This window comes from Tauraco erythrolophus, chromosome 1 (genome assembly GCF_009769465.1).
Source record: "Tauraco erythrolophus isolate bTauEry1 chromosome 1, bTauEry1.pri, whole genome shotgun sequence".
Classification (NCBI taxonomy): domain Eukaryota; kingdom Metazoa; phylum Chordata; class Aves; order Musophagiformes; family Musophagidae; genus Tauraco; species Tauraco erythrolophus.
This window is the reverse complement of record NC_141465.1, coordinates 63,639,158-63,659,859: the sequence shown is the minus strand read 5'-3', so window position 1 is coordinate 63,659,859 and position 20,702 is coordinate 63,639,158. Positions and strand designations below refer to the sequence as shown.

At 43.2% G+C, this 20,702-nt stretch overlaps 1 protein-coding gene across 1 annotated transcript in view; it reads left to right on the top strand.

Annotated features, from left to right (window-relative positions):
* The first annotated feature begins 292 nt into the window (after positions 1 to 292).
* TBC1D8 (TBC1 domain family member 8) overlaps positions 293 to 20,702 on the top strand; it is a 51,327-nt gene continuing 30,917 nt past the window's right edge. Inside the window, exons 1-3 of the mRNA XM_086610104.1 lie at positions 293 to 419; positions 15,554 to 15,709; positions 20,083 to 20,201. Of these exons, the coding sequence (XP_086466230.1) occupies positions 293 to 419; positions 15,554 to 15,709; positions 20,083 to 20,201 (402 nt within the window). The remainder of the gene's footprint in view (positions 420 to 15,553; positions 15,710 to 20,082; positions 20,202 to 20,702) is intronic.

Sequence of the window (20,702 nt, the reverse complement as noted above, 5' to 3'; positions counted from 1 at the left end):
TGCCCGGCGGCACGGAGCTGCGCTGATCCCAAAGGCGGCCGCGGCCGCCCAAAGCCCCTGGCTCCGCGGGGAGGGCGGCCCGCACCCGGGCTCCGCCTTCGGCCCCTCCCCGGCGGTCGGGCCCGAGCGGAGGGAGCCGGAGCCGGCGCCGCGCCGCGCAGCCCGCGGGGGGCGATGTGACCCGGGCAGCCGGGGTGCAGTGCGGGGCGGTGCGGCGAGGGGCAGGCGGGCGAGCTCGGGTGGCGGGAGGGGGAGAAAGAGAGAGGAGAGGGACACTCCGAGCCGGGGAAAGATGTGGCTGAAGCCCGAGGAGGTACTGCTGAAAAACGCCCTCAAGCTGTGGGTCACGCAGAAGAGCAGCGGCTACTTCATCCTGCAGCGGCGTCGGGGCCACGGAGACGGCGGCGGCCGCTTCACGGGTACCTGGTGGCGCGGGGGTCTCGGCGGGGCGCCGAGCCGGGCCGGGCGGTGGGTCCCCCCATGCCTCAGCTCTGCCCCGCGAGAACTTGGCCGCGCCGGGGGGACCCGCCGGCGGGGCGGGCTGCGGGAGGCGGGAGCGGCTTCTTTGTTCGGGCCGCGGCGGGGCCCCTCGCCGGGCCGGCTCGGCTCGGCACGGCTCGGAGGACAGCGCGAAGCGGAGAGGGCGGGGGCGCGGGGCGGGCGGGGGGCGCCGCCGGGCCGGGGCATCGCGGCTCCCCCGCCGCGGGCAGCGCGGAGGCTGCCGCCGGCCGGGCCGTGATGGGGGTGGGGGGACGGCTCTCCCCGAGTCGCCTCGGAAGCAGCTTCGTGCTTCTGTAGCCTTGAGCACCGCTGAAGCCACTTTTATTTTTATTTTCCTCTCCCCCGCCCCGCTGCCTGTCTTAAATGTGACTAAGGGCGAGCGCGGAGCCCGCCTGCCGCGGTGCGTAGGAACCACGCCGGTGCTCGGGGCTGGTGGAGTTGGCTGGGGGGAGCCGCCGGGGGGTCGGGGGCGGCCCTGCTCCGCGCAGGGCTGGCTACAGCCCGTGGAAGCGTGAGCGGACAGCGGGCGGAGGTCTCCGGGCTCAGTAGTGGGAGGTGGAGGGATGCTGGGGGTCTGCTGGTGGCACCTCGGCTGGGCTGTGCCCCCTGTGGCCCCCGCAGACCGGCTACCTGTGCCACCCCCTCGTCTCCCCCCCTCCTCCCGTTGTCTAAATACATATAGGACTTCTGGCGGATACATACTTTGAGAGGAGGGGGTTGTTAATTCAGTGTTGTAGAAAAGTGGATTCTGACTTATTTTTGCATTAATTATACCACGGCTTGTGCGGCTGTAGATAAGGCACGTTACATCCATGTGGCACTCTAGGCACGTGTAGTGAAGGATATATATGAAGACCAAGGATCACGCGCTGCCCTCGCAACAGTATAGACCTGTGAATAACCCCAGCGAGAACGTTGCGTGAGGCTCTATTGACGTTGTAGAGTAACTGAGTAAGGATTTGGGCCAAACTTTTGTTTCGAAGACGTCAACAATTGAATTCAAACAAACAAACAATACTTTGGAGAAATAATAGAGTTTAACAGTGTAATTTGTACTTAAAAGCAGTTAAGGCTGTTTTGTGCCTTTTAAAAAATCTGAATTTTTAATGATGGCTTGTATATTTGAAAGAGTAGACAGATATTTTCAAAATCAATGTTTTCTAGACGGTTTAAGAAGCTACATTATTAGGATTGATATTTATTTTATTAAAACCTTTTGCTCCTGAACCATTGACCCTTGCCAGTTGATAATACTGCTTTCTGCATTATTATTATTATTATTATTATTATTATTATTATTATTATTATTATTATTATTATTATTTAAATCAGAGCTAGTCCTAGCTGTGGAGTCATAAAGGAGCACAAAACTTAGTTGTGGCTTGGTGGATCCCATGTTATCAATGTATTGCTAATGAAATGTGAGCTGTTACAAGGTTAATGGAAGTTTTGCCATCGAGTTAAACAACCATCTACCCTCCTGTTTTCCCCTGCCCCCTGTGTGGAAGTCATAGGCCACTCTTTTATGATCGTAAGGACGATGTGGATTAATTTTCAGAGTTAAAAATAGCCATTTACAGCTGCTTGATTTAGGTCCAGGACAATCATGAGGTTCAGATGCACGAATGTTAACTCCTCATGCCTGAGCTTTCGGTGGCAGAAATTTGTAAGCTTAAACTGAACAAACTGCTTTTCTCTCTGGGTAAGTTTCAGGTGAATCATTTTGCTGAATGTGCAGTGCACGGGCTTGCAGAAATCTCTTTTGGCTGGCAAAGGAAAGCCGCTGCTGTCTCAGGCAATGTTTTCCAAGGGAACCGTAAATTCTGACAGTCTCTTAAACCGCTTGGAAATGTTCATATTTAAAAGGGTGTAGAAATTAGAGTCCTATAAACAAAAAGCAACTGCGGGAGAGCATTAAGCGTAGCTAGAGTTAGATAACTTTTTTTTTTTCCACAGTTTTTACTTGGGACAAGGGAAATGGAGACCTGTACTGAGAAACATTTGGGCTTTGCTAGTGACTGCTTTCGGTGCAGAGCTTACCTCCTGATTCTGGCTTTACATGACTGTAGAGACACTTCAGTAGTACCTGCCTTTTCCAAACCAACAGATACAAAGGGCAATTAAGCACTATTCTATTTCAGAGTATCGTCTACCAAGCTGTAGAGTCATAAGTTAGAAGATTTTGTTTGGTTTACTGGGGAAGCAAAGCTTAAGTGAGAACAATATCCATATCTGTTTTCTTTTCCCCTTAGTAACTCGAGCCCTGGTCAATTGCAGTTAAGTTTGATGTAAAGAAAGGTAGAAGTTTCAAAGATGTGAAGACTCTGTATGTGAAAGCAGATGCCATGGTAAAAGAGACTCTCATAGCTTCTCCTGTGAGGAGGAGGAGGCTGCGTATCCTCAAGCATGGGTTCGATCCATGTAGGACCAGAGGAATAAAACCCCCATAAGACTAGATTTCCTAAATAAAGAGAGCAGATGGGACAGTGGACCACCAACGATATAATTTGCCTTAAATAGGGTGGGAGGTTGTGGCGCCGGAGCTGCCCTTGCACGTATTACTGCGACATGGTATTTGCACTGAACCTTTGCAAGGACATCTGGTTTATGGCCCTGTTCTTGTATTTGCGTGTCTTTTTTCTTCTAGGGCACTTCTTTCTCCTTACCAGAGCATTTTATCCATTGCATAAGAGTAAGTTAACACGGCTGGAGGATGTATTTTATGTGGATTTAATTCCTGAAGGATGGACTAGAGAAGATCTCTCACACAAAAGCGCTCTTCTTCCATATCTCCATTTATTTCTTTGAGTACTGTGTTTCAGTCAGACTGAGCAGATGTTTTTAAGAGAGACTCTGTTTACTGCTGTTATTTAATTTACGTCCTAGGGCGGTTGCTGAATGCACACTGGGCTTGCAAGAAGTGGGTACAGAAAAAAATGATGGAGGCTGTGTTTAACTCTTCATTACCTGACCTATGTCACTGTGATTTCTGTCTTCCTGAGGGATATGCTTTTCAAGTAAACGTTTAACTTGCCACTTTACCTGCATCTCTACTTGAGAGCTCTGTTGGATCAGAGACTTAGGAAGGAAGTTGGTAATGTTTTAGCAATAACTTACAGAAATGGAATTATAACTTTTTAACTAATAACTGATTTAAAAATGAATTTTAAGTTATAGATTTTTTTAAAAAATATTTAGCTCAGCAATTTCTTTTGGTTCTGTTTTTGTAGGTTCAATTTTTGCCTAATTGGAGACCCCTTTAGCTAGCCCTATAAAGAGACTTGTGATGTAGCCACAATTAACAGGTCAAAGTTATTTGGATTTAGTACTTGCTGATATCTTTGGTTCTGAGGTTACATGTTAATGATAAGCTTGAGATGCCATCAGTAGTCAAAAATACTGTCAAATCCCTTATGGTAAAATAGCGCAAGATGATTTACCCTGTAAGTGAATCACTATTTTCATTTTTATTAGGGGATGTTGAAAGCTTCATTCACCTTCCTGTTTGATTAGATTAGTTTTGTGTGTTTTGACAGCAAAACTGCTTGTTCTGGGAGGTGTTGGGAATGATTTCATCAGGGGCGCTGGACTGAGAGTAGGTTTTCAGCAACTAGCTTTGCAGTTGCTGGTTACACAGTATTTCACATTGCACACTCTTAGTATATAAAAACCCACTTAGGATTCTCTTCAATACTGGTGAATTTTCCCTTTTATCAATAAGGTTAATTAAAATTTTTAAATTAACTCTTGTTTCAAGCAGCTTTTTGTCTTTTTGAGATACAGTGCTGCTTTAACTTCTTGCTTGAAGCAGATCAATAAAAGATTATGTTTGGTTCCTGTTTTACCCGTGTTTTTAATTTAGCTGTGATATTTCCCCCTACTATTCTTCCAGCCTCCATTTTCAGTTCAGGACACTTTCGAAGCTGGATGTGGTCTTAAATTGTTTGCAGCTCGCAGAGGAGTAATGTTTTGAAAATAAATTAATTTCTCCTTCAGCTCATACAAACCTTTATGCTTCACAACTTTAAATATAAGATACTATGCTGGCAAAAAGAAGCATCTTCTGTATATGAATCTGAACCCTATTATTCCTTTAATAAAAATAAATGTGGTAGGCACAATAAATATGCTTCCTTGAACTGTATGCCAGCAATTGAAGTAAACTCTCAGTTTAGGATTTTATTTTTTTCCTTTGAATAAAATCCTTGCAGGGTGATAGCTTTCAAGCTGATCTGTAGAGCACCTCTTGGTTGTGAATGAGATCTGACCAGTTACATGATAAGAGCTTTCTTCCTTATTTTCCTTTTGCCTGGATTTTAATTTTTTGATGCACACAGAAGAATGGCTATTGATAAGCTCTATGTTCTTTTAGTGGAAACCAAAAAAGCAAAAGATCTTTTGCTGCTCTTTCATGCTCTGCAGTCCAAACAGTACTGTGGTCATCGTAAATACATCAGCTTTTAGTAGCCCTATGCATTTCCCAAGATCTTGGCAAATAATTTTGTAATAGAGTCTATTTCAGAGAAAGGCAGCAAAGGGACTACAGAGGTTGAGGGTTTCCACACTCAGCTCCCCATCTAGATTGCCCTGTTTGTTACATTGTAGCAGGAGAGGAGATATATATATATATATATATAAAAAAAAAAGTGAAAACTTGGATTTTTAGTAGAGAATGCAAATGGGTATCCCTGTAAACTTTTTAACCCTTTGGAAGGGTGAAAGGCAAAATGAGTAGCATATTAAAAGCTCTGTCTCAGTACAGTCTTCAGAGCAGCTTGCCTTTTCATCTTAAAATATGTCCAAGATAGCAAAACAAGTTACTGATAGATAAAGGCTCAATCTGAGCTCTAATTTTTTTTTTTTTTTTAAAAAGGCACTTTTATTTTAAATACAGCAGATTGAGGAGAGGAAGATGCCACGTTAATGATGTTAATAAAGGATATTGGTAGTGCTCACTGTCTGTATTTATAGTTTTGTTTTCTTAAGGAAGAGCTCTCTCTGAAGCTTTGCACAAGGAGAGGGGGAAATCCACGTACTTTGCTGAAAGCTTGGACTCTTGTCAAAACGCTATCTAGCCTTGCCCATGGCTGGAATTCAGATCAGCAGGGTTTTTTTCCCTTTTATTTTTTTTTTCCCCTTTTACAGTAAGATTTTACTGTAATATTTTTTAAGGAGAATGCGTACTTATAAGCTCTTTCCTAAGAGGACGGCTTCTCCATCAGAGTGTTTGGCCAGGTGGCATGAGTTGGAAAGAGGGACAGCAGCAGGAGGGCCAGGCTCCTACATGCACAGCCGAGCACCATGGTTCCTGACCCTGAGCCTCCTGAGCTGCGCTTGCTCCCTCTGTTTGGCTTTCTAGGGGAGTCTCCTGCTCCTAGGGCACAGCGATGCTGAGAGGAGTAACACAGGTGCTTGTGTTGAAATGCTAACATAGTGTTAAATACAAATATGAAAGGCGAGGATGTGCCTGTACATGGAGAGGGGGGGCTGGGTTGTGTCTGCTTAGAGACTGACCACCAGCCTGTGCAACACCGTAATCCAGTGAACAGCTACGATGGCTTTTTATTCTTGTGTTGTGGAGGCCAAGTGGCACAGAAGAGGCAGGAAAATCGCAGAATGGTTTGGGTTGGAAGGGGCCTTCAAAGATCATCTAGTCCAACCCCTCTGCCATGGGCAGGGACATCTTTCACTAGATCAGGTTGCTCAAATCCCTGTTCAACCTGACCTTGAACTCTTCCAGGGATGGGACATCAACATCTGGGCAACTTGCTCCAGTGTCTCACAACCCTCATAGGAAAACATGTCTTCCTTATAAAATAATTGAGGTTGTCTTGTGGTGGCAGAGTTTAAATAATGCTAGATTGATCATCTCTTTAGTGTTATTTACAGCACCCACCAAAAATGAGAGAGACTTTTTTCATATTGTGCCAAGAAGTGCCCCATGTCTGGGTGATTTACGGGACTGCAGCAGCAGCTTGTGTGTCCCACCTTCTTGTCCTTTTTCAAGTGGAAAACATTTTCAGGTATTTTTCACTTGTAACATGAGAATCAGAGCATTTGGCTCTGCGGCCTTCGGGGCTATAAAAATAGGCTCAGCCTGACCCAGACCGGTGGCAGAGGACTGAGATAAGCAGCTGCGAGAGCCCTTCCACAGCAGCGAGCCTGCCGGGGGAAACAGCCTGCAGGGAAGCAGGGGCGAGGAGGAATAACCAGTGCCCCGAGGCCGTGACACCGTTTCCATCATCCCAGGAGAGTGGTGCACGATTCAGCTTGCTTTTCTTTCCCTGTTGTGGCCTTTCCCTCCCTGCGTGGTGGTCCGATGCCACAGCAAGATCTCAGCATTGCACCCAGGGATACAGAGTCATGGGGACCATGGGATGCTGACCTCTGCAGTGAAATACCCAAACTCCCTTTGTTTCTCATGTCCAGCCTCCCTGGAGTGCTGGGACTGAGGAATAACTATTAAACAATTTGTTTCAATTCGTCTCTATGTGCCAGATTGAAAAAAAAAACAACCAAACAAACAACAAAACCCAACAAAACCCAATTTACCTAGTGATAGTGTTTGATCTGGCAAAACCCATGCTTTGGGCTTTGGTAATGCAAGGGCTTGAATGTTAATATTCCCCAGATGAATAAATGCTTAGAGCATCAGGGTTTTATGCTCAAATCGAATGTTTTTTGTGTTATCTTGAAGTGCGGTGAGCTCTTATCATTACAAAGGAAACACAGCCTCCTTCATCCTTTTTCTTACGTACTTCTCCAAATAAGTTCTGCAAGTTATATTTTGGTGAAGGAAGCTTATTAAGACATACTCTCTCATGGGCATTGATTTGTATCAAAACCTGTTTATATAATTTTGCAGAATTCAGTTAAGACAGTGTGGCTGGTGTAAAGCCAAGACATTGAGCTGCTGTCGTTAGTGGCCTTGCATAACTGATGGGGCTCTTATCCAGCAAAAACGTGGATTTTAGAGAGGCCTGAGTGAAATTAACAACCTGTTAACCATCTCAGTTTTGAACTTTCAGAGAAATAAATCAAGATGGTATGAAAGACCTAGAGATGCCCCCAAACATTTATGCTGGGGGGCCACCACTGGCCAGCAGTATCGTAGAATCATAGAATGGTTGGGTTGGAAGGGACCTTCAAGATCATCTAATTCCAACCCCCCTGCCATGAGCAGGGACACTTTCCCCTAGATCAGGTTGCTCAAAGCCCCGTCCAACCTGCCCTTGAACTCTTCCAGAGATGGGACATCCATAGCTTCTCTAGGCAACCTGTTCCAGTGCCTCACCACCCTCAAAGTGAAGAATTTCTTCCTCAGATCTACTCTAATCCACCCTCTTTCAGTTTAAATCCATTGCCCCGTATCCTATCACTACAGCCCTTGCAAAAAGTCCTTCTGCAGCTTTCTTGTAGGCCCCCTTTGGGTACTGGAAGACTGCTTAAAGGCCTCCCTGGAGCTTTCTCTTCTCCAGGCTGAACAACCCCAGCTCTCTCAGCCTGTCTTCACAGGAGACCGTAGGTCACCAATTAGGGCTCCAAGATGGTTGAGGCCATGTGAAAGTTAGCTTTGTAACCCCTCCTGTCCCTTTCTCAGCAGGGGCATTGCTCCTGTGGAGATCTTTGGAGATGCTGCACAGAGCTAAGTGAGCAACACCTGCTATTTGGAGGGCCCTTTTGGCAGGCTGAGATTGTCTGGGTTGATGTGAAAACCACCTTTCTGCTGCAGCTGGAGCATAGGGACAGTGGGAGACCGGGGAACGGAGACATCCACGTGTCCCTCCCTATATTCTGCTGCCTGCTGGTGGGCTGCTTGTTCAGCCAGACTGCTCACCTCCTCTAGCATGGCTAATTGCTACTGCCATGGCTATTGTGAGACTCTAATTGTTTGCAAGTCATTGTGAGATGGAGGAGACTATGTGAAGAAGTGTAATTAGGATTTGGGGTTTGGAGTGCTTCTGTGCCTCAAAGAGCCGAGGTTAATTCTGCTTTATTAAAGCTGTTGGTTCAATTTCACTGTCCTAAAAAAACCCCGACTTTATTTTTATGGTCATCTGCATTGTTTGATTTACTCTTTTCTCCCGGTTCACATGCTTGAGCATCTTAGAGTGCCTCTTGCAGCTATTAACTCTCCTTGTGAAACTGCATCCTCTGGGAAGCAACCTGTACTGTTAGCATCTTCCACTTCCTGGGAAGAACTTCCTACTTTCAGGTAAAGTATTGCTGCTTTTGCTTCCTGGGCTTGTTTTTTCTTTCAGCCCCTAGCTTTCCGATGGAGGAGCAGAAGTAGTGAGCAGCAGTGAAAAGCAGCGGTGAGCTCCTGAGGATGGATTCAGAGGCATGTTTTATGCTTCATGGTTCTGTACTGGAGCGAGAGCCTGGCAGGATGCTGGGCTGTGGCTGTAATCGTAAATCCCTCCATTTGGTGGTTTTGCTTTACAAAAATAACCTGGCCTGATTGAAAAAAAGGATACGAGTGTTTAAAACAGGGCTTGGGCGTGATCCAGGTGAGTGTAGCCACCAACTGCTCTTCTGCACGGCCCCGCAGAGCAGCTGCTGAGCAGTCATTGCAGTCCCTACAGACTGTGTGGTGCCACCACTTTTCTAACCTTCAGAAGTGGCCAGTGCCTGTGGCCAAGAGCAGCCTCAGCTTTGGAGGAGTTGATTGTCTTGGCAAATTGGTTTGGGTCCAGGTACTGTGGTGGTCTTCTGCCTGTTTTCTTGGAAAGGCTTGATTTGGCAGATGTTCTTAAGGCAGGCCTTGTTGCACATCTGTCCAGCTGTGCCAGTCTCAGGTGCAATGGATCCTCAAGTCTTTTTTTTTCCATGTAGAGCAAGGACAAGTGGAAAGACAGTTTTCTCTCTGTCTCAAATTTCTGCAGTAGTCACTTTGCTTGTACAGTGGCTAAAGCGGCTCCTCAGGATACTGGAGATGCAGGTTGAACTCTGTCTTCTGTGTGAACCCTTTGGTTTTGGGAGAGGGGGTGTCAGTGCTTGATTAGGGAAGTTCAGGGCTGTGGCACATGGGTGGGATGAGGTGCCTCCTTGTGCCTTGCATCCGACCCACTGCTCCCCAGGTTTTAAAAGTGCCATCAGAATTTCTGACTGACTAATTGCAGATACCACATTGTTATAGCTTCTTTGAACTACGTTGATCTTCACTTCCTGCTTTGTAATGAATTTATGAGTTCACGTTAAACAAAAGGTCCTGGCTGTGGGGACCAGATGTTTTTTTCAAAAACACAGTAAGACTATCTTGGGGATAAGGGTAAGTTGCTAAGTATCGTGGCACTCATGCTTCCTTGTCACTTAGCCTTAGATTTAAGTCTACTTTTTTTATTACACCCCCCAAAAAAAAGTAGTAGTATCTTTGACCTTTTGACTTTTTATTTTTTTGAGGATTTTATTAATTAATCGCCAACCGTATCCTGGGCTGTATCAAAAGGAGCGTGGCCAGCAGGTCGAGGGAAGTGATTCTGCCCCTCTACTCAACTCTCGTGAGACCCCACCTGGAATACTGTGTTCAGCTCTGGATTCCCAACACAAGAAGGACGTGGAGCTACTGGAACGAGTCCAGAGGAGGGCCACGAAGATGATCAGAGGGCTGGAGCACCTCTGCTATGAAGACAGGCTGAGAGAGTTGGGGCTGTTCAGCCTGGAGAAGAGAAGGCTCTGGGGTGATCTTATAGCAGCTTTCCAGTACCTAAAGGGGGCCTACAGGAAAGCTGGAGAGGGACTTTTTACAAGGGCGTGTAGTGATAGGACAAAGCGCAACGGATTTAAACTGAAAGAGGGCAGATTTAGGTTAGATATAGAAAGAAATTCTTTACATTGAGGGTGGTGAGGTACTGGAACAGGTTGCCCAGAGAAGATGTGGCTGCCCCATCCCTGGAAGTGTTCAAGGCCAGGTTGGATGAGGCTTTGGGCAACCTGGTGTAGTGGAGGTTTTCCCTGCCCATGGTAGGGGGGTTGGAACTAGATGATCTTTGAGGTCCCTTCCAACCCTAACCATTTTATGATTCTATGATAATTTATTGGTCCCAGTCCAAATCTCTCTGCCTTGCAGCATGGCTTAGCTGTTGAAGTGGCCACCCCATTTATGGGAAGGCATTTGAGTAGTTCTTAAAAATTTCTCTTTAAGGCCTTTAAAATATAATGGAGGTAAGCAGAAATCATCTTGCTCTACGTAGAGGGTGCTTTAATTCAGTTATGCAGTTGAGCCAGGCATAATTGTTAGTGACTTTGTCTCTTGAGTATTGTCCTAAAAGGTGGAAATAATACATAGTTTTTCAGTTCTAGTTTTCAGTTTGAGTTCAGCTTTTATCACCCTCTACCCAATGTCTCAGAAGTCTAAAAGAATTTTTGAAATACCATGTGGATAATTAACACCAATCCAGGAAAGCAGCCTACATTCTTTAGTTTGAAAGATACAGTATGTTTAACGGAAATGGGTGTTAGATTAACTTACTGTAAACATGTTCCCTTTCCTAGATTAATTATGAGCCTGACACAGGATAACTTGTAATGGGATCTTTTAGCATTCTGAGGGCTTATAAAGAACCGTGTGTTTAAAGATGAAGAGTGCGCTTGTAATAGTTCATTTGAGAACCTGATTGTTCTAAAATATCCTTGAATTTTTTTTTTTCTGTGAAGAAATGCGCAACAAGTTCATTGTGCGTGATACCCTGTTTGCATCCCACTTGGTTACAGATTGACCTCTGTAAAAGGGAGATGCTCCCTACCCGTTGCAGAATTTGAAGTGGTTCCTTGCTAGCTTTTATACTTGAGTTTATTTGTGGTATTGTGTCCATAATACACATGTACGTTTGATAAAAATCCGTTTGCAACTAGAAGTACAACAGTCTTGTTTGAGATATTCCCATTTCCAGTATTGAAGCAATAAAACATGCACAAAAGTAGATGTTTCAGTGAAATAAAAACTACCAAGTAAGGTGTGGGATTTGTAGTGAGTTTTCCAGATTTGTTTTATAGACTTAATTCTGAAAAAATATAGATAGGTGTTCCCTCTACCTAAAATCCGCCTTACAACTAAAGGAATCAGTTTTATTGAGGAGAAGCATATAATTTCAGTAGAAGTGTGTCCTTTTCCAGTTCTTTTGCCCTCTTCTCTGTATTCGTCAGAAGTATACGTCACACCTGAAAATGACGTGTGAATTTTAGCCTGGGATTATTCCTTCTGCATGAAGAAGCTTGTACCTTTTGAGGAACCTGCAATGTTCTCCCAGCAGTCTTTAGCAGAAGGCTTTGCAAACCTACGTCTGTAGCTTTCCTTAGTGCAGTTACTGTACAGTGAACTGCTTTCCTGAAATACTTCTGCGTCTTGGGGGTCAAGCAGCGGATGAGAAGTTGGTAGAGTGGCTCGCTAAAAGGAAAGAGGTACTCTAGATTTTAATTTCCTCCCAAAAATCTTGTCCCACGTAGAGGGGAAAAAACAAAACAAAACAGAAAACGATGAGAATTTTGGGAAGTAAACCAGCGTAGCAGTTCTCTCTTTTCTTTCCCCCTCTGCTTCTGTTTCCTTTTAATTTTTGACTGTCCTGTAGGTATAGATGGTTTCCATGTTGCCTGTGATAGGGAAGAGGTCTGCTGCGTCCTAACTGAAAGCATGCTAATGCATCAATGTGAAAGGCAGAGAGCCTTTATACGATTTGTATGTACCTGTGAGCCAGAGACCCTTTTGTTTTTTTAACAGACCCTATTTTTATAAGAGACCCTTCCATGAAACAAGCTATTAGAACATTTTGTTAGAAAGATGCTTGCTCATAAGCTCTACCTTGGGTAGAGGGTGATAAAAGCTGAACTCAAACCAGAAACTAGAACTGAAAAACTATCTATTATTTCCACCTTTTAGGACAATACTCAAGAGACAAAGGCACTAACAATTATGCCTGGCTCAACTGCACATGAATTAAAGCACCCTCTTTACATGTTTCAAAATCAGTGTACTGTATGAAGTTTCTTGTTTGTTTGTTCAGGGGTTTTTAGGTTGTTTATTTTTCAATGCTTCAGTGAGAAGTCTGACACAAGTGTTGTGATTCAAAGCTTACCCCAAATGAGTATGAGGCAACTCGCACTGGAAAATTTTTGCCGCTAGTTTTAGTAATTTTCATGCTCCTTCAATCTCAGCTAAATTATGATATTAGGCCCCGATGTGTTTATTAGCGTCGAATCCTTTTCACACTCCTGCAAACGCGCTCTTGGAAATGCCCCTTCTTTATTTTTTGGCACTTAAGCATCCACTTCTCTTGCAACTGAACCGCTGCAGAAGTACAGGTGCTAAACCACAGTCCTGGGACCTAGCCGAGCAACGTCACTGCCCTGTGTTTGGCAGCCTTGGCTTTAGCAGTACTCGCTTTTATTCCACCACCCCTCCTCTACCCCGTCCCTATGTTCCTTCTGGAGTGACCCCACCACAAGTCCTTCCAGCAGAGGACAGGACGGGACCCTTGTCAGCCGCAGCGCTGGCTCCGGGTGATCGAGGCATGGGGTGCAGTGCCCGTGTGAAGCCCTTGCAGGGACTCGCGGGCTTTATTCTGGCAGGTATCCTCATGGCCATGCTCTTTTTTTCTTCTCTTTCATTCTTAGTTCTGGCTCCTCTTTGTCGACCTTAGTTAATATTTTAACTATGGGTAGTTTAGACAAGGGAGGTGATTCTTTTCTTTGCACAGTTGAAGGAGGAAACTTTTTAATAGTTGGTAAGCAAAATGGAAATTGTAAGCAGAAGTAAACAGTGAGAAGAGGAATTGTTTTTTCTGGTCAGTTATTCAGGAACAGAAAAAGGAATTAATTCTGCACCGTTTAAGAAGTAAAACCAAAATTTTGCAGCTACTTCTGTGTTTTTGTGTGTTTTTTCATAATTTCTGAAAAAAACGCTATTTCACAAATCAGATATTCATTAAGCTTTCTCTTGAGATTTTGGCAGCACTTATTGTTAGTTAGTTTTTTTCATGACTTCAGTGAAATGAAAAAGAAATCTTTCTCCTAGATCTATCATCAGGGGAAAACATGCACAGCGCTTCATAAGTTTCTTCTTTTTCTTTCTTGTAATGTCTCAAGTCTTTTGAAATTTGAAAGTTAAACCCTACTTTTGTTCTCTGCATCATTTGATGCTATCTTACTGGCTGTAATCCAGCTATTTTGAAGACCTCACACTGAATTTGGCACTCTATTTTTTGTAAGCACAGATAATTTGCTATCTTTTATACTTGGATGAGGTTTTGTGTCTTTTTCTCGCAGTTGCAGGAGACCATTTAGTGTTTTCTGATATTATATGTATTATTGGTCTCAGAATTCAGGTCTCCATTTTAAATAGATGGGTGCAATATCTTGACGTAAGCAAACTGGAAGCAAACTGGTGCCGAACAATATCTCACCGTACGGTTTTAAAATGTACTGTGTCCAACTTCTGCTTGGCTTTGAAAGCAACATGAACGGTGTGTGTGAATGCAAGGAGGAAGCACTTGATGTAATTTTCTTCACTCAGGATGTTTTTGATGCCGTTCCATGTGAGCTTCTTACACATCCTAGACCAGAAAGTGGTTACACTGTTGCTTTGTTGTGCCATACTCAATTAACTGTGGTTTGTTGTCCAAGTGAGAAGGAATTTCAGATGAGGACTTTGTAGGTCTCATTTTATTGTTTCTTTTAATCACTTAGGTGATGGACTGGAGAATGCAATTATAAAAACTGCATCTGCTGGCAAAACTTTTGGAGGCTGAGAATAATTCCTTTTATGTTGAATTAATGGTGAAGGAACAAAAATACAACTGTAAATATGGCATTCAAGTTGGAAAAAAAATAAATGTGGAAAGGGAAAATGTAGTATTGCAGAATACTTCCTAGATACTTCAGTGGCTTAGGCAAACATGGTAAAGTCATTCCTTGCTGTTTGCCGTCCCTCTCCGTAGGAGGTTGTGTCTCTACAGGATGTATGGTGTAAGGGAATTGAATCTAAAGGAGCTCCTGAATTGCTGTTTCTGGTGCCGTAAACCAATTCTTAGCTACTTTAATAAGCTAGCTTGCAAACCATGGCATATGAATAACTTTTTCATGCATAGTTTGGTTCTGCCTGCTGGAGGTGGGGGTAGCGGGAAAGGTCAGCAGCTTCAGCTGGCCTCCAGACTGGAAAGTCTTTTAGGAGGACAGCAGTTGCTCCAACTCTCCAAACTGAGTTTGCCTTTATTTAGGTCAAGTGCCGATTTACGGTGGGATACTGCTGCAAGCTTTCTTTGATGCTTTGGTGTGCACGCAAGATACAGGAGGTGATTTTCTACTCTTGCAGCTGTGACTTCACTGGTAGTGAGCATCAGGTCCAATTTGGAGTGTCACGCTTAAAGATCAGCTGAAGAGATTCCAGTTTAAGCTCAAGAACAATGAGCTGTTAAAAAAATATTATCCATAAGAATGAGATGAAGTGATTGGACTTTATTTAGAAAAAGAGAAATCGTTAAAGGATGGACAACTGTGATGATACTTCTTCAGTATGTCAAACATTAACATCAGAAATACCTGTGGCCAGTTACTTTCTGTGTTCTCAGAAGCAGGATTAATTTCCATCAAGAAAGTTTAAAATTGTGGTGGTTGGCTTGTTTGTTTGGGGTTGATATTTTTTCACTGTAAGAATACTGAATGAAAATAATGGAAGAGGCTAGCTGGGGAAGTTGTTGCATCTTGGTTGTGGGAGGTTTTGAAGAACAGGTTAGACAAATACCACTTACAGCACAGGTGTATTTATTCAGCTTCAGAGCGGGGCTGGAAGGTGCCCTCAGGTCTTTCCACTTCAATTCTGTGATTATGTACATATATATGAAGCAAAACTGGAAACACAAAGAACTTTATATGCTTTTGATCTTCTAATTTGGTTTGCCTTTTGCGTTTCGAGCATCTGTAAATCGCAGCATAAGATAGAGGAGGAATCGTTATCGTTACGTTCTGTATTTTAATTTTACGGCTTTAGATGTGAAAAGACTTGCAGGCTACAGAAGTGAAAGTTGGCACTAATGCTCTTTTCCCCCCTTTTTCTTTGCAGGTCGCTTGGTTGGTGCCCTGGACGCCGTGTTAGACTCTAACGCACGCGTCGCTCCTTTTCGAATTTTACTCCAAGTTCCAGGCTCACAGGTTTACTCTGCCATTGCATGTGGTGAGTTATTGAACGGATCAGAAGTTTACTGGGCCGTAGCTATTGGTGAGTCACAGACGAAAAAACCCAAACCAATTCTGAGCATGGTCAGTGTCTGCATGTCCAAGAAGCTCAAGGTAACCCCAGCTAGCAGTGTGTGTGTGGAAAGCTATTGCCTATAGCTTGTTTAATGACCAAATTAACCTCCGGTTAAAATCCCACACAGGAATTAAGAAAAAGTGTTACTTAGGAATGTTGAGTTTGTATAGAAAGCTTGTTTAGATGAGGGTGTTTTGCGTTAATTTTCTGTCTCTTGCAAAGTAGTGTGGTTCTGTTCATATGCATATGTTTTCCTACAGTAGTAATAGTTCCTTACAGCAAGAAGCTACTTAGTCCAGGCTTTCACCAGTCTAGTTTTTCGCTTGTTTACTATGAAATATCTTTCCACACTTGGTTATAATGAAATATAACTGGAATATTTGGAAGATGCTACAGGATTTAGGAGGTATAGTTGTCAGAGGGGAATGTCTAATTGCCTGGTCTGCTGTATGCTAGTCCTTTTTGCAGTGTTTCTGCAACCTCTGAAGGTTGAGCTCATCTTTACTGGAACAGATTGGCCAGAGGAGTTGTGGATGCCCCATCCCTGGAAGTGTTCAAGGCCAGGTTGGATGAGGCTTTGAGCAACCTGATCTAGTGGAAGGTGTCCCTGCCCATGGCAGGGGCGTTGGAACTAGATGATCTTTAAGGTCCCTTCCAACCCAAACTATTCTATGATTCAGGAAAGTGATACCCATGTGAATCACAGCAACCTTGCCATAGTACAGTAAAGGCCTTCTGAATGTGCTTGTTCCATTCATCCTGGTTTTGCTTGGCCAATCTGAAGGGCTGTTCTTATCCCTTCTGCTCCAATCTATAAAATCCCAGCGTTGAAATTTACAGCAGGTTTTCCTCTGGGAATGTTTCAAAGCTGCGTCACGGGAGGTTTGGACTGGACATGAGGAAGCTTTTCTTTACTGAGAGGGTGGCCAAACTCTGGAACAGGCTTCCTAGAGAGACAGTCAATGCCTCAAGCCTGTCAGTGTTTAAGAGGCATTTGGACAATGCCCTTAATAACATGCTTTAACTTTTGGTCAGGCCTGAAGCAGTCGGGCAGTTGGACTTGATGATTGTTGTAGGTCCCTTCCAACTGAAAGTGTTCTATTCTATTCTATTCTCTTCTATTCTTATACAGAACAAGCCATGAAATAGTTACCTAGTATAAATGTTGGCATGTTGTTGGTGGTGTTTGACAAAGTAGTCCTTTAAAAGGAAGGAACACTTTATATATTTGCCCCTTTCCTCTATACAAGCTCATGCAGCATTTCTTCCTGGGTTCAGCAGAGATCCCTCTGCATGCTCCCCATTAGTACTGGCAATTTTTCCCTGTGCTGGATCTGTGTGAAGAAGCTTGCGTGAAGTCTGTTTGCGCTATTTTTTCTTACGGCTGGGCTTACTTCATTTCGCAATTGCTGTATGCTTTATATCCCTACTCCCCTCCTTTTTATATTTAAATAATGCCATCTCATGGAGATATTTAAGAGCTTCATGCTGTTACAGTCCTCTGACGAAGCCAGGTAGCTTTCACTGGAAAAGTAACCTCAGTGTTGCTGTCATGGGTTTCTTGGTCATTTGAATATATGTAATATTCCTTCCTGGGGCTAATCCTTGCCCTGTCCTCACTCTTACTGCTCATGTTTTTTTTTTTTTTTTTTTTTATATTAGAGGAGGTACAGATCAAAAACTTCCTGTGTTGGAATGGTTAAGGTTTTTACTGAGATAAACTTATTTGATTATTGTTTTCTAAAATTATCTTTGGTTCTTCTGAATGTCTGCTCAGCCCAGAGAAAATGAGATTTATAGTAACAGACTGGAAAGCAGAGCACTCTTGTTTGTATGCTATATGAGTAGGACATATGCGGTGGCCAGAACTGGACAGAAATGAAGAACCACGGTAGCAGAAGTGGTTTCTGAATAATATCTCCGCACGTGAGTGTCCAGGGGAGAGCTGGCGCTGGCAATAGGAGTCAGAAGAACAGCATCACCTGACCCTTTTCTTAGAAAGCTGGAGCTCTGTAAAGGACTTTCCCCACACAAAAGCGGCTGCTGTTGCTCGCCCAGCTCTGCCCTGTCTGGAAGCACAAACATGACATTAAAGAGTTTTGGTACTGGATTTGGAAGGAGCAGGGAGTCAAATTAAGGTTCCTGCTGTATAGCAAGGACAAGAAGCAGCTCCAGGAGCTCCTTCCAGTCTCCTGGTGTAACTTCATTAGGCATAGCCATCATGTCATTAGGCAGTTAATTAAAATGACATTTTTTAATTGTACGTTGGCAGTCCTCTGTTCCAGGAGCTGTAGGCTTAAATGTTAATATATACGTAAGGGTCAGATCTGTGTTACAGACTTTTGTAAATCTCCAAGGGCTGCTAGGAAGTCTCATCCTTGCCCAGCACGGCTGTTCTGGCAGAGATGTTTTAGTCCAGATGGTTAATCATGTTACACCAGTACAGGCGAAAAAACAAACCCTAACCTCAGCCCTAGTGTAGAGCCACTTAGGATTTTCCTTTCAGAAGGCTCGTGGGCAAAACAGAAACCTGAGTCCCAGTCAAGCAAAGTAGCTTTTGGGAGAGGGAGACCAAAGGGATTGGTGAGAAGTGGGTTTAAAGGAGAGATTATGAGGAGTGAGGCTGTGGTTAGACTAAATGTACACTTGATATGGGAACACGAAGAAGGTGGGTAAAAGGTGGAATAAAATGCTGTGCAGTGCATCCGTGCAGGAAGAGGAATAAGGAAGAGATTGGCAACGCTTGGGTGAAATCACAGGACAACTTCAAGCTATGAAATGGAAATTAGAAATAAAAAGAGGACCCAAAAAGCTGAGGGTTGTCCTGACCAAATAAAAGGGACAAAGAGATCTTCCAGTATTTGAGCAAAATCCCTGGAGATACCTGAAGGCAGGCAGGAAAGATTGCAGTAGCCCCTGTGGGAGATAGCCACGGCCAGAGTCCAGGCTCAGAAATATCAGTTTAACTCAGTATTTGCTTCATGCAGCCGTTTTAATATAAAATTACTGTTTCTGGTGTTCTTAGCCATTGATGTAATCTGTTTTCTTTATCCAAAAGGTATGTAAATATCTCGTCTTTCTTGGTGGTTTTTTTTTTGTGGGTTTTTTTTTGATTATTTAACCTTGATTAATGATATTTTTAAAGTTCCATCACGAGACCTTCCTGTCAAAGAAAGATTCCCTGCCAGTTGGCATTCTGCATGGAAAACAGAGCAAAGGAAGGTGGAAAATCCTTAGCTAAATTTATATTTTTTTGTTGTGAGGCAACATGATGCATCTCTAATGTACACATAAATCAAATTTTGAGATAATGAATCTTCTGTTTGAGATAATTTAAAAATTATATTCCTCTGTGGTTTGTGTGTCTCTTACATCCAACTACTACTCTTCTTTCTTCCACTAGCAAGGCATTGGAAAAAGCAACTTTTACTGCCTTTGCTTTTTTACTTATAGCATTTAATAACCAAACAGCAAAAGCTGGAGGAATCAGCTTTTCCCCTAGTTGTTCTGTATGTTGCCCATCTTGCTCTGACTTTTCTTGCATTGTGCGATGCAGTGACAGTTCAGTTTAAAGCAGAAACAGCCAAAGCAAATAGGTGGTGACTGAAATATTGTTTCTGGAGTTAGTGTGAACACATTACATTTAAAATAACAGCAAAACCCTTGAATAAGTCCTTAATAAGAAAACCATAAAGATTTGAATGTCTTGATTTGACAAAGATTTTCTATTCACTGTATTTTTTCCCAATCTGCAGAAATGTGCACTTACAGACCTTTTAGGTATTGCTGAACCAAAATCCTTTATTTTTAGGTACTTTAATTATTATAGAGAGCTTTTCAAATAGAGTGCCAATTATGACCGTGTAAATACCTCTCAAAGTGTTTACATGTAGGGTGAATGTGTGTGTGTATGCATTTGTGTACTGAGGGAGGGAGAACGGAAGATCGGGGACTTTTGGGAACAGGACATAAATCAAAGGTTTCCAATCTCCACTTAAGGAACGTCATGTCAAAATAAGCTGCAGTCTAGCAGCTCAAGATGAAGTTTTGCTGGTTTTTCTGCTTTGACTTTTAATGCAGTGTTCGCTGGCTGAGAGTGTTTGAGAAGATAAAACTAAAAGCACTAAAACTAATTCTCTAAAACAATGAGGTTTTTGTTTTTCTCTAACGATACTGCTACGAATGAGACCTTTTTGACTTGTTTGCTACTAAGAATTTTGAGGTTGAAAGTTCAGTTTCTCATAATGAATTTATGAAATAGTACGTTTTATTACTTTTTTTCTTCCTTTCAATTTTATTTTGTAGGATGAGTTTCAATACACTACTTTTTGCTATTTTAGGTGCCACTGCAGAGGAGATAAACCAGCACTGGGAATGGCTGGAACAAAACCTACTCCATACTTTGTCTGTGTTTGACAATAAAGAGGATATTGTTAGTTTTGTCAAAGGGAAAGTGAAGGTAAGGAAACTGTCTTACTTTCACCCTTCTCTGCCTGATTACATGTGGTTTATTAGAAATAATGTGAAATTGTTGTTATTCATGTTTTGTCCATCTAAACATTATTTTTTGGTTTTCTATGTGGCACTTGCAATGGATAAGGCTGGCATCTGTGCATCTGCACTCGTATTTCCTTGGAAGTATCTCAGAACTGAAGTATCTGATTTAATCATTATCCTCCCCCATCCCTTTCTAGCTTCACTGTTGTTCTCGTCCCTGTGATGTGCAGCTGAGCTTTCTTCAGCATCTACTTTCAGTTCCTCCATCTCTCCAAAACCTTATGTTAAATACCTTCCCTTCCTATATCTCAGCATTTATTCTAAGGAATAAATACGTTCTACGTTTCTCCTCCTATCTCCTGTGTTTTTCCTAGTTTTAACCCATCAGTTTCTCCTGCCAATTTTATAGAATCATAGAATGGTTAAGGTTGGAAGGGACCTTAAAGATCATCTAGTTCCAACG